Here is a 13,915-nt window from a genome sequence, read left to right as displayed (position 1 = left end):
ACATTAATGCAGTCAGTCATGGGGTACAATGTGCTGGTTTTATTTACAGTTTGAAATATTTTCATCAAACTGGTTAACATAGCCTTCATGGCATTTTCTTAGTTATTGTGTTAAGACGTTTACATTCTACATTGAGTAAGTTTCACATAATAGCTGATTAAAGCCATCTATGACAGACCTATAGCTAATATCATAGTGAATAGTGTGAAACTGAAAGCTTTTTCACTTAGAACTGGAAGCAGACAAGGATGTCCACTATCACCACTATTATTCAACATAGTTTTAGAAGTTCTAGCCATTGCAGGTAGGCAAGAGAAAGCTATAAAGGGCATCCAAATGGGGGCAGAGGAGACCAAACTCTTGCTCTTTGCCGATGATATGATCTTATACTTAGAAAACTCCAGAGACTCAACCACAAAACTCCTGAAAGTCGTTAGGAAATACAGTGATGTCTCAGAGTATAAAATCAATGTCCACAAATCAGTAGCCTTTGTTTATGCCAATAACAGCCAAGTTGAGAAGCAAATCAAGGACACAATTCTCTTCACAACAGCTTCAAAGAAAATGAAATACTTAGGAATATACCTAACAAAAGAGGTGAAAGATCTTTTCAAAGAGAATTATGAAATCCTAAGAAAAGAAATTGCAGAAGACACTAACAAATGGAAGAACATACCATGCTCTGGGAAGAATCAACATCGTCAAAATGTCTATTCTACCCAAAGCAATCTACAGATTCAATGCAAACCCCATTAAAATACCAACATCATATTTTGAAGAACTGGAAAGAATAGTACTTTGTTTTGTATGGAATCAGAAAACAACCCTGTACAGCTAAGGCTATTCTTAGTAATAAAAACAAAGTTGGGGAAAAAAAAGTTGGAGACAACACCCAAACATACTTTATGTTGGCTTACAGGTCCATAGTAATCAAAACAGCATGGTATTGGCACAAAAATAGAGACCTAGACATATGGAACAGAATAGAAAACCAAGAGATGAAACCAGTCTCCACTTGCCATCTGATCTTTGATAAACCAAATAAAAGCCTACAGTGGAGAAAAGAATTCCTATTCCATAAATGGTGCTGGGAGACCTGTATAACACATGTAAAAGACTGAATCTCTTTCCTTACCTTTCACCCCTCACAAAAATTGACTCAAGATGGATAAGAGACTTAAATCTAAGGCATGAAACTGTTGAAATCTTAGAAGAAAGTGTGGGGAAAACTCTTGATGATGTTGGACTGGGGAAAGATTTTATGACAAAGACTTCAGTGGCCATTGCAACAAAAATAAAAATTAACAAATGGGACTTAATTAAGCCAAAAAGCTTCTGACAGCTAAGGACACAACAAGTAAAGCAAAAAGAAAACCTTCAGAATGGGAAAAGATATTTGCAGGGTATCAATTTGACAAAGGGTTGATAACTAGAATCTACAGAGAACTCAGATTAATCAACAGAAAAAGTGTAAACAATCCCATCTCCCCCTGGGCAAGAGATATGAACAGAACCTTCTCTGACGAAGACAGATGAATGGCTAACGAACATTTGAAAAAATGCTCGTCGTCCTGATCATCAGACAAATGCAAATCAAAACTACCCTGAGATATCACCTAACCCCAATGAGAATAGCCCACATCACAAAGTCTCAAAGTTGTAGATGCTGGCGTGGATGTGGAGAGAAGGGAACACTTTTACACAGCTGGTGGGACTGCAAAATAATACGCCCTTTTGAAAGGAAGTATGGGGAATCCTCAACTCAAATTAGACATCCCATTTGATCCTGCAATCCTATTACTAGGCCTCTACCCAGAAGAAAGAAAAATTCCTTTTATTATAAGGACATTTGCACTAGACTGTTTATCACAGCTCAATTTACATCACCAAAACGTAGAAATAACCTAAATGCCCACCAATCCAGGAATGGATTAAACAAGCTGTGGTATATGTATACCATGGAATACTATTCAGCCATTAAAAAAGATGGAGATGTTATATCTTTATATTAACCTGGATGGAGGTAGAACACAATCTTCTTAATAAAGCAACACAAGAATGGAGAAGCAAGAATCCAATGTACTCAATTCTAATAGAAATGCAGTAGATGATCTAACACAAAGGGTAGTTGGGGAATGGGGAGAGGGGAGAAGAGAAGGGGATGGAGGGGTCACAGGTATGACACACCTCTTGGGGGCAGGACACAAGAGGGCCTTTACCTAACAACTGCAATCAGTGTAACCTAATTCTTTGTACCCTCAATGAATCCTAAACAATAAAAAAAATTACTAATTTTTTTACAAACATGCATCATTTGAAAATATGTGTTTTGATGACAGATATTAAAAAACTATCATTTTTTGCTTAGTATATGTTCTGAGATTAAGGAAAACTAATTGTGGAACCCATTTAAATTCTCCTTCCTACGTTTTATTAATCTCACTTCTGCTTGAGTGTAAGTTCTTCATTCAACATTGATGTCAATGATTATATTCTTCAATCCGACATTCCCATTTCCTTGAAGCATAAAAAGTTGTTATTGTTAAATTCAAATGCTAATGGATAAACGTTTTACAGTCTTTTGATGTTCCTCACATACTCCCAGAAAACCAGCAGCACAAGGAGAACCTGCCCAGAAAGTATTTTTATGTGTGCTTGCTGTTTTCTACAAAATTATGAAGTCCAGCTAGATGAAGATAGTGTATGCAAACTGCCATTTATAGATTGAGCACCAAGCAATGGAATGACCACTCAATAGTTTGTCTGAATTAGTTAAATGGCAGAAATAATTGTCACGTTATTTCTGCCCCCGTTATAGTTTGGGTGAATTGCTAGATTCAAAAATCTTCTCCGTTCCTTCAGTACCTGAGGTTAATGTTGATCACAAACAACTCTTTTGACATGACTATTCTTGCTGTGAACAGAAGGGAGGCCATTTGCTGTTACCTATAGCGGAGCCTGCTGGAAAGAGCTCATCAAATTAACTTGTACTTGGATTATTCCCGATGAAACTTTTAATGGTCACTGTAAAGAAATAGTAGGCTAGAGCATGCTCCAGGTAGGAGTCAGGGAGTTGAAGGGTGGAGGGGGCATTTGCCTGTAGTCAGTGAGTGCAGAGCTACATGGGGGCAGTAAACAAAAGCGGGGTTTGTGACTTAGCTCCTGAGCCTGTTTTAGTTTGCATTCCCATCAAAATGCAGTTATATATTCTCTTATGTTGGACTGATTCATCATGAACAGATTAGCTCACGATGATCTTTTTTCTTATCTCCCTCCTTCCCCACTCCTACATACATTTTTCTCTATGTTTTTAACTTGTAAAGTTGCTTTGAAATTGCTCTCCAGATGGGTTGAATGTGGCTTAGTGGATCTTTAATTCCACATGGCTGTGGATCGCGCCCTGTTCCTCTGGTGTCCCTGCTAGAAAGTTCTCAGTCGGTGCTATGCGAAGCAATCCAGTTGGATCTAGTCTTTGAACCAGTCTGGTAAAGCAACAAGAGACCAATCTAACAAACCAGAAATGATGGTACTTACATTTAAGGATGCTGTGAAGTGGCAGGTTAACGGAGGTTCATCACGACGATTTGAGAAATTTCTTATTGCTTAGGATGTCACTCTGTGTTTGAGATTATTCTGATTGAGCTAATTAACAAGCTAGCTTTGAATGTCTTAGCAGTAATGTATTCTCTCTTCGGTTTCAGCTGTACGTATTATTTCCATTTCCCCCCCTGAGAAACCTGTGAGCTAAACAAAGCCGCTTTAATTGAAGTTACAGGCCTATGTCACAGGAGATTTACAGGGTAGGTGCAAGGACAGAACTGCATCATGTCGTTCAGTCGACTGGCGGCATTTCTCCCAGGTGCCAGCCCAGGAACAGACCCGTCAGAAAGCATCGCTAGCAACATTGTCTGCTGGTTGGGTGACTACCTGAGAACATTGCAAAGACATAATCTGGAGACAGAAATGCTTTCTTTTTTACTGGGGAGGTGGGGTGAGAAAGCAATTGAAGACTTGATATTGATACTATCACAAATTAAACATTGCAAAATGGTATCTTTTCACTTGGGGAAAAAAAACTTTAATAAAAGGAGGAGGAGTGGTTTTAATGCTGAATTAGTTTGTGGGGTTTTAGAGGTGTTTGGGGCCCTTTGGATTTCTGTGGTGACTTGCTATAGTGACATTTGGGAAGGAAGCACTAACCTTGAAAAATTTCACAAAAATCCACTTTGTCTGGATGAAGACCTCTGTTTTCTTTGCCTGGATTTGTTTCTAAACAGCTATCAGCCAGTTCTCAATTACTATGTATCATTCACTGTAATGCCTTCATTTCTATTCTTCCCCATACATACTGAGAAATGTGCCTATACATCAAACGTACATATTAATATTATATTGTAAGATTGTCATGCCAATGGTCAATATGAATTATAGGAAACAACTGATCAAGTATGCTTAATTCTGAACCATATCTTTCTAATAGCGTAAACTAAGGAAACGTAAATCAATTAATTTGAAGGTCATATAAATCTCATAAACATTAATACTTTTTCATATTTTTGATAAAGAAGGAGCAGGAGAGTAAGCTTGGGCACCATGCCCACTTTGTCTCATTTTTTTTGTTTGTTTTTCTTCTTAAGGGTTTGCTTTCCTAAAGCATGAAACATGAAGGGGTGAGGGTTGGGTGCGTCGGCTCACGGCTGTAATCCTAGCATTCTGGGAGGCTGAGGCAGGCAGATCGCTTGAGTTCACGAGTTTGAGCCCAGCTCTGATCAAGATCAAGACCCTGTCTCTAAAAATAGCCAGGTGTTGTGGCAAGTGCCTGTAGTGCCAGCTACTTGGGACGCTGAGGCAAGAGAATCACATGAGCACAAGAATTGAGGTTGCTGGGAGCAATAACACCATGGCACTCAACCCCAGGGCAACTTAGTGACTTGCTATAGTGAGCAATAACACCATGGCACTCAACCCTAGGGAAACTGAGTGAGACTCAGTCTCAAAACAACAAAAACAGATTAGAAAAACTATTAGAAAAAAAAGAAGAAGGGATGGGAGGTAATTAGAGTCATAAACTGTCCTAGGAGGACCTGATGCATCTATACTTGTTTTGAACTTAAACTGGGCAGTGGTAACCACCAGTGACTTTCACCATCAGCAGTTCCACCCGGGTCTCTAAGGAAAGTTACAAAATTCACAAGAAAAAATTAAAATTTTTTCTCTTTATTTCTTCCTTCTTACCTTCCTCTCTTTTCTTTCATCTCTTCCTTCTCTCCACCTTGCTAGTTCTTTCTTTGTGTTTTCTCAGTTTAACATATTGTAGAGCTTATACAGGGGAGATATTTGTGAGCAAGGCTCTCACGTATCTGAGCTAATGCTATTCTCTCACTTTCCCCATCCTCTTCATTTAATTTCCTAAAGAGGGAAATAACTTGAATTAGCAATGTAGCACTCCCCACACCTCACTTTTGGGATTTAACATATTCCCTCATGGAAGTGCTGATTCCGTGGAGAATACATCTTACTTGGCAATGAAAATCCCCCATCTTGAAAATTATCAAACAACAAGAGTTCTCCTATCATCAAGAATATAAAATCTGGGCTGGGTGCTGTGGCTCACGCCTATAATCCTAGCACTCTGGGAGGCTGAGGCAGGTGGATTGCCTGAGCTCATGAGTTCGAGACCAGCCAGAGCAAGAGTGAGATCTCCCCTCTAAAAATAGCTGGGTGTTGTGGCGGGCACCTGTAGTCCCAGCTACTCGGGAGGCTGAGGAAAGGGGATCCCTTGAGCCCAGGAGTTTGCAGTTTCTGTGCGCTATGACTCCATGGCACTCTACCCAGGGTGACAAAGTGAGATTCTGTCTCAAAAAAAAAAAAAAAAAAAAAAAAAAGAATATAAAACCTAATAGAAAAATTAATATTTTCATCAAAGGTAACTATCATTAAAACATGTTCTTAGCTGCACAATTGTCTCCTACCGTGATTCATTGGGTGCAGACTACAGTTTCCTTCATTTATCTCTCCTGGAGATTATAACCAACATTTATTTTAAAGCATAGTTTTACAAATGTTTGATTTGGAAATTGGTCAGTGTTTAAGGAGTTCTTTCTGAATGCTGTTGCTAGCCTCTTTCTAGCTGAGTAATCTTTTTTTCTTCCTAACTTGTACCAGTAAATTTGTTCACAAGAGTAGAAACATTGCCTACCTGTAATAAACATCCCTGAGAGCAGTCGCTGTCTCTGGAGCAGTGCACTTTGATGGAGATTATTCCATTTTCAGGGTTGCTGACCTTTTATCTCTTTATTAGTTGCTATAGTGATGATCTGAGCTCTGCTTAATAGAGCTTTACTAAAATGAAGACAATAAGCTTTTTACTGCTAACATATATGTTGATGGTTCCAAATAATACCTATCAAAATAAAATTTAGTCCTATAGATATATTTAATAGTGGAATATAATTTTTTAAAAAATTGTTTAAATAGATGTTTACATAAGTTGCAGGAGATTAAATGCATTCTGTGGCTTTTTTAGAAAACCTAGAATACCTTCATGAGGACATACAAATCATACAAATAGAGAGACAGTTGAAAGATCATTGTAAAATAGACGACAAAATTCTTTTATAGCAACACCTTAGAAGTAGCAAGTACTTCATAGTTAATAATTTCTAAAGCAAAGTCAAAGCACAGAGTTCTTTTAGCACCTGTTGTAAAAACGCTCCAGGCCAGCCTCTCCTCCTGTGCACCTGTACAACCTCTAATGAATCCTAAAGCACTCACGGAAAGGAAAGTCGGTACTGGGTTAAAATTCACCAGGCAGAAGTAGTAGAACAGCGTGGAACATGTTGGTTTCTGAGTTCACTTAACAGATTTAAATCTTTTACTTACTGGTAGTATATAGACTGTGATTTCAAGGATTATAGAGAAACTGCTATAAACACATTTTTGAAAAATTTGATTCTTTTTCCTTTGGAATTAAATATTTGTTTTCAAATGATGTATTTTTGACACATTGTTAGTCAAATGCAAATACATTTAAAATATTAAATTTTCTGGCTTTATCAATGCAAAGAAGGAAGTCTGAGGAATGGTGTAATTCACAAGGCCCGTCAGTCACCGTCTTTTGCTTTGACTCTAATGTGAGGTGTTAGGCTGTTGTTTCCAAGCCTGGTCTCTAACCCTGTCTCTGGCCTATGGAGAGTCAGTTTGCTCAATGGGCAGGGTGAGGAGGTGGCAGCCCACGGCTGGAGCTGGGCTTCTCTCTCTCCAAAACCTGATTCTTCTACTTCTCCTTGACGTTGGAGAACATGTCTCCTCAGTTCTATTCCCGTGTCAAATACACCTTGAGGTTTGCTGAAAACAAAAGTCAACATCTCAAAGGGAGGACAGGAGGATGAAATTGATGCTGAGGCTGTCTTTAGTGAACAAAAAGGAAATGAACAATGTGTCAGCTTCAAGTGTAAAAATACCTTATTTGAAAAACACAGGAGGGGCAGCCCCTGTGGCTCAAAGGACTAGGGTGCTGGCCCCATATGCCGGAGGTGGCGGGTTCAAACCCAGCCCCGGCCAAAAAAAAACTGCAAAAAAAAAAAAAAAAAGAAAAACACAGGAAACTCTGTCATCATAGACTTTTAATATATCACTTTTTTCTAAATTAGAAAAAGATTTCTTAAATGCAAGATGAAGTTAAAGTAAAAAAAAAATTGGCTATATGTGTTTTTAAAATTAGAATTGCAAATTTAATTATGTCTTTATTTGGTTTCAATGGCCATATTTGTTCTCTTAAACAAAAAGCCTCATTTTTTACTTATTAGGAACATAACTAATAAAACTGTTGGTGATTCCGCCACTTAAGAGCCATCTACTGGTGCCTACTCCCTGTCAGGCACCATGGTCGACAGTAAGTATGTGGTTGGAACAAAACAGGCAGACGTCTCAAAAAGCTTATGTGCTTTGGAGGGAATCAGACGATAAATAGATGAGTATATATTGTGTCAGATGTGATAAGAGCCAGGAATTAAAATCAAAGGGGACAGGGTGTCTGGAGAGTGAATGGGGGCTGGGAAGGAAGTGCTATTTTAGGTACAGTTGTCAGCCAACACCCTCATCTCCCACCTGGCTTCTTGCATTAGGTTTCTAATTGATCTCTTTGCATTTATCCTTGCTGCCCTAGTTACTGTTCACACAGCAGCCGCTCAGAGTAAGAGTTAGATCATATTTCTCATCTAGTGAAACGCTGCAGCGGCCTCTGCTTAGAATGAAATTCATGGTCCTCTTGGCTTAAGAGACTCCACACGATCTTTCCCCTCTTTGCCCCTCTGACCTTACTTTTTCCCTTTCCCTCATTTACTGCACTGTGGGTGCTTTTCCCTGAACTCATATGATACAAGGTCCCCGCCTTGGGGCCTCTCATGCTGGCTTTGCTGTGACGCTTCTCCACGGTACCTTTGGTGGGGGCTCCCTTGCTACATTTGGGCTGCCTCACCCCTCTTCAGACCAGCCTTCCTCGACCATCCCAACTAAGTGGCATCCCAGCATCACCCTACTCCTTGCCCTGCTTCATTTTTGCTCATAGCACTTGTTTATTCTCTCTTGTCTTTGTGTTAAAAATCTGTCCAGTGGACGTCTGGGAACATATGTGCCCCAGAGCAGAGATTCGGGCTCTTAACTCACCACTGTGTCTCTAGCACCTGGAATCCTGGCAGCCCATTGCAAGAGCCCAGTAATTGTGGCATGAATGAATGCATATGCTCTAAAAATGAACTGCTGAATACAGGGGTGGGGACTAGTAGATGGAAAAGTGTCAAAGGCTTTGAAGGTTGAAAAATGATCTCATGTGCGAGTGTTTCTCCGTGATCCGAATCCTGTGCCTGGTGGCCACAGGATATAAGCATTCCTAGCTAGGATCTAACCTCCTACTCCTTTCCCCATCTATGCTTCTACCATAGCCTATACCAGTGAACATAGTGCATCCTACATGGCTTTGTATTTTAAATGTGAAATTTCCATGATTGAATCTCCAATTTCTAAAATACTTAAAATGGGTTGGTTTCTGATCATGCTTTTTCTTTTTTAAACTGCAGCCTCACCAAATGCTCCAAAACTTGGACCCATGGAACTGGCTGTTGTCATTACTGTGCCTGTGTGCCTCGTGTCCATAGCTGCCATGCTGATAGCATGGGCCTGCCAAGGGCGGTGGTGCACCTATAGGAAGAAAAAGAGATCCAATGTGGAGGAACCGCTCTCTGAGTGCAACCTCGCAAATGCTGGAAAGACCCTTAAAGACCTGATCTATGATGTGACTGCCTCCGGTTCTGGCTCTGGTATGTACCTATAATTCGTTTCTCAGTAAGAAAGCACTTATTTGAAAGTTAGTAGTCTGGGAGGGGGCCTCACACCTGTAATCACATCACTTTGGCAGGCCAAGGTGGGAGAATTGCTTGAGGCCAGGAGTTCAAGACCAGCTTGGGCAACATAGCCAGACTCCATCTGTACAAAAAAAATTTTACAAAGTTAGCCAGGTGTGGTAGCAGGCACCTGTAGTCCTACCTACTCAGGAGGCTGAAGCGAGAGGATCACTTGAGCCCAGAAGTTGGAGGCTGCAATGAACTATGAAGAAGTCACTGCACTCTCGCCTGGTGACAAGTGAGACTCTTATTTCCAAAATAAATAAATAAATGAATAAATACATTTTTAACAATAAAAAAGTCCCCCATATTATGAACTTCATTGTGTAGAGTTCTTGATGGACTACATGGGAAGGTCTGGCATAGAAGCTTCTTTTAGGAATTGATACAGAGAAAAACTGTCATGGCCTAAAGAATTTAGTCTTCTCAATTACCATTTCCAGTGTTAGATGTTCAGACTCTCATCTTCACGTTCTGTGGGAATTTATTTTTGAAGGAAGAAAGCAGTTTCTCTCCTCTCCTCCCTCCCTTCCCTCATCATGGTTAGTAATAATCATTGTTGCTATCTTGGTTATGTTTCATGGACTCAGAATAGCTAGGGGTATTATATTGAAGGTGTTGCTCTGGGGAAGGTGCTAGTTGCCCAAAGTCGTGTTCTTTGAGCACTTTTGCTTGTGTTATGAAGGTCTTTGGAATCTCTAGGCCCTCCGGGGAAGTGTGGGTGAATTAATAGGGAGCTGACCTGAAATTAAATCAAGAGTATGTTCTTTTTTAAAAAATATTTCAGATTAGGGTGCCGCCTGTGGCTCAAAGGAGTAGGGCGCCCGGCCCCATATGCTGGAGGTGGCGGGTTCGAACCCAACCCTGGCCAAAAACCGCAAGAAAAAAAAATTCAGATTAATATATTGGTACAAATTAGGTTACATTGTTTGCATTTGTTAGGTAAAGTTGAGGTAGAGAACACTTTACAAATTTGAGTGTCTTTCTTGCTCAGGGGCCATGCTAATCTTCTCTGTATTAGTCCAATTTTTAGCATATGTGCTGCTGAAGAAAGCACCAAGAGTTATGTTCTTAATGCTCAGAAATAGAATCAAAGGAGCAACACAGCATTCCTTTGCTGGCTTTGGCTACTTAAGGTTATAGAACTCTCCTCCTCTTTAATGGAACTCCAGAACCATTGGTGAAGCAATTCAAAGTTCCAGGTACCTATGTATATCATGGTCCAAATAAGCCTTTTGTACAGTGCAAAGTATTTGAAGATTTTCTTAGAGGGGAGGAGGGGTTTCAGGTGATAGCCAATTGTCCCCGTAAGATTAAACTCCCTCAAATGATAGGGGATTTCCAATTTCCTACTTGTATATTTATTTCCAGAAATCTTGCCAGCACTTGGCTTGCAGAAATAAGAATGAAAGTAAGCCTAAGTGAGCCACTTCAGAAGCCCCTGCATCCCTTCCTGTTTTGGAAGCATCATCAAGATTGTAACCCAGAATTTTGAAGGACCCCTTTGCTACCAGCCTTTAGGAGCATCCAGGCAAGCACAATGAATGGTGGCAGGCAGCAGAGAAGCTATGCCATCTATAGGAGCATCTGTATTTAACCTAAAGCATCTTAAGATTCCCTAGAAAAGAGAGGCCTAATTATATATAGCATCCAGGCAGCCTAGATAGTTTGCAGCTTCTGAGGCAAAACCATTTACCCTCTAATTGACCGAAGTCTAAATGTTTACACCATCATTGTATGAATTAAGTGGCATGTTTTCCAAAGGAGGAATGCTGAAAAGAAAATCTCCAAACTCCAAAGTTTATAAAACTGGAATTCAAATTAAATTGGCAAGAAGACTGGCCTTCTTTCTTTAAAAGTAAAACTTGTTAGGATTCAATAGTCTTTCTTTCTTTGAATATTACATTTGGAGGCCCACTAATTTCTTGAACTCTGGCAATATTCTAGGCAGAGTGCTCTCTGATTTTGAAAACTTATTTCTTGAAAACTTATATGATTTCATGATAAGGATGAGGCAGTGAAAGAACTATTTACTTAATTCTCACCAATATATCTCAGTTCATCTGAACATGTTAGGTAGAAATATATGTATATTTTGGAGATACTCCTTAAAAATATTTAAGATGATCAAGGATTTCCTTTCAAGTAAAAGTAACACAGATTTAAAAACTGGAGATTGGATATTTAGTTTAAGAAAGTAGTCATAAGCCAGGACACAAAATCAAAAATTATTGTTAAGTTTTGTGGTGTTTTTGTACATCTTAAAACCTAAGTCTAGGTTTATTGACTTCTGGACTCTCTCTTCTTCATATGATTCTAAGAACTGTCATTAAAAAAAAGCAGTAAATATACCTAAGCACAGGTGATTTCTTTAAAGATCAATTTGAAAGATTATTAAGCATTTTTTCCCCAAAGTCAGTTGCATGGGCTTGTCTGTGACCCCTGGCTTTAAATAACCAGAGAATGAGCCTATACGTAGCAAGATCTCAGTCACAGAAATTTGCTAGGAAGGGAATTGGGCGATTCCCTCTGTGTTTTTTTTTTTTTTTTTTTTTAGACAGAGCCTCAAGCTGTTGCCCTGGGTAGAGTCTTGTGGCATCACAGCTCACAGCAACCTTCAACTATTGGGCTCAAGTGAGTCTCCTGCCTCCACCTCCTAAGTAGCTGGTTATTACAGGCGCCCGCCACAACGCCTGGCTATTTTTTGGTTGCTGCCGTCATTGTTTTTTGACGGGCCAGGGCTGGATTCGAACCCACTACGTCAGGTGTACATGGCTGGCACCTTAGCCACTTGAGCCACAGGCACTGAGTCAGTTCCCTCTGCTTTTAATTGGCCAGTGATCTTTTTTTTCTTTTTGAGACAGAGTCATACTATGTTGCCCTTGGTAGAGTGCTGTGGTGTCACATCTCACAGAAACCTCAAACTCTTGGGCTTAAGCGATTCTCTTGCCTCAGCCTCCTGAGTAGCTGGGACTACCGGTGCCTGCCACATCACCTATTTTTTGCCTGCCAGTCTTGGTGTATGTGGCCAGCGCTGTAACCACTGTGCTAAGGCGTCTTTGTCTGATGTTGAAAAACAAAAATTGCGAAGCTTGTTCCTGATCTGGTCAGGGGCAAATTTCAAAGACTTATACTACCTGCAAGAGAGGAAAATGGACCAGTATTCTATTGGACTATCTTGAGAGTGGACTGTGTCTCAGGTGGCTTCCAGGAGCCTGGGTAGATTGCTGCTTTCCTTTGATGTAATAACAATTCTGATTGATAGTGACATTACTAAAAGGTGCCTTTTCATAAGACAGGCATCAGCTTCTACAATCCCTGGGTGAAAAGATGAAAATGAACCTATCTAAGGAGACAAAATCCATGTATCTTGAAATGAAATTGCTTAGGCATGCAACAGAACAATCAGGTTCATTCTGGTGGTTGTTTTAAAGATACTGAAGCAACGTGCGTTGAGTTTTACTGCCTCAACTTAATTGCTGTATTAACCCCCTTACATGTTGCTGTCTTTCTTTGTCCTGATTGGTGCCTTTGTCATGCTCTTGATCAGTTGAAATTGGCTCATCTGGTTCTCCATCCTTTTGTTGTTGTGTTGGTGGTGCTGGTTATTATTGGTAACGTGTGTGTGTATGTGGTGTGTGTGTGTGTGTGTGTGAAATCATGGGATAGCAAAAAGGAAGAGACTGAGATTGAAATTTGGCCTAATAATTGTTAGTATAACTCTTAGTTGTGGTCAAATAGTAAAATTGGCTGTCACCTTGTAATTTGCTGCTAAAAGTCCTCCCTCCAGAGGAGAACTACAGTCATTCATTGAATGCTGAGAGAGCAGAGTTTGGCCCGAAGATCAGTATTTTAGTTCTAAGTCTCCCTCTTACTAACAGCATAACCCTGGGTAAGTCTTTGATTACCAAGGGACCCCAGTTCTCCCGCCTCTGAATGATGGAGTTGAACCAGATGATTTCAAAAGAATTTTCTGGCTCAGGGTCTTCGTGACTAATTTTTGGAACCCTTAACAGCAAATTTATAGTCTGTGCTTATTTAGCGATAGTGGGTGGTTCTCACGAACATGAGAACATCTAAATAAACACTGGGTCGTTTCAGGAGCAGGGGCCAAAGCCTTCACGAGCTGCAGGGTTGCTGCTGTGAAGCTTTCCCAGCCATCTGAGTACAATAACGAAACATGACTTTCCAGAATAAATTTATACTGTAACCGTTTACATTATTTTTCCTCTGATGTGAAATACAAGTTTCCACATGAAATACTCCTTGTGGACATTAAGAAACTGTAGGAAATTAGGAAGAAGAACGTCACAACTCATCCCAATTCTGCCAGATAGAAATAACCATCATAGCCTTTAGCATATTTCCATTTTTAGTGTTTCTTTTTTCTGTGCATATTTTAATAGCTAGGCACACTTATTTGTATGGATAAACTTTACTATGCCAATTTCATTTAACATGATAGCAAAAGCATTTCCCCATGTCATTAAGAAATACCTCTTTATAAGTAGCAA

The 13,915-nt window shown here is 39.8% G+C and overlaps 1 protein-coding gene and 1 non-coding gene across 4 annotated transcripts in view; one reads left to right on the top strand and one right to left on the bottom strand.

Moving 5' to 3' along the window:
* ACVR1C (activin A receptor type 1C) overlaps positions 1 to 13,915 on the top strand; it is a 106,297-nt gene that overhangs the window by 60,478 nt on the left and 31,904 nt on the right. For all 3 annotated transcript variants that reach the window (XM_023516818.1, XM_023516819.1, XM_012808980.2), the window contains exon 3: positions 9,078 to 9,317. In XM_023516818.1, the coding sequence (XP_023372586.1) occupies positions 9,078 to 9,317 (240 nt within the window). The remainder of the gene's footprint in view (positions 1 to 9,077; positions 9,318 to 13,915) is intronic.
* Positions 10,351 to 10,458, bottom strand: LOC111727240. Its single transcript, XR_002774840.1, has one exon. It is a non-coding gene; the product is annotated as a U6 spliceosomal RNA (small nuclear RNA).

Source organism: Otolemur garnettii, unplaced genomic scaffold (assembly GCF_000181295.1).
Source record: "Otolemur garnettii isolate 467f Iridium unplaced genomic scaffold, OtoGar3 scaffold00098, whole genome shotgun sequence".
NCBI lineage: Eukaryota > Metazoa > Chordata > Mammalia > Primates > Galagidae > Otolemur > Otolemur garnettii.
Note: the sequence above shows the minus strand (reverse complement) of the source record. Positions and strands in the feature narration are given on the sequence as shown.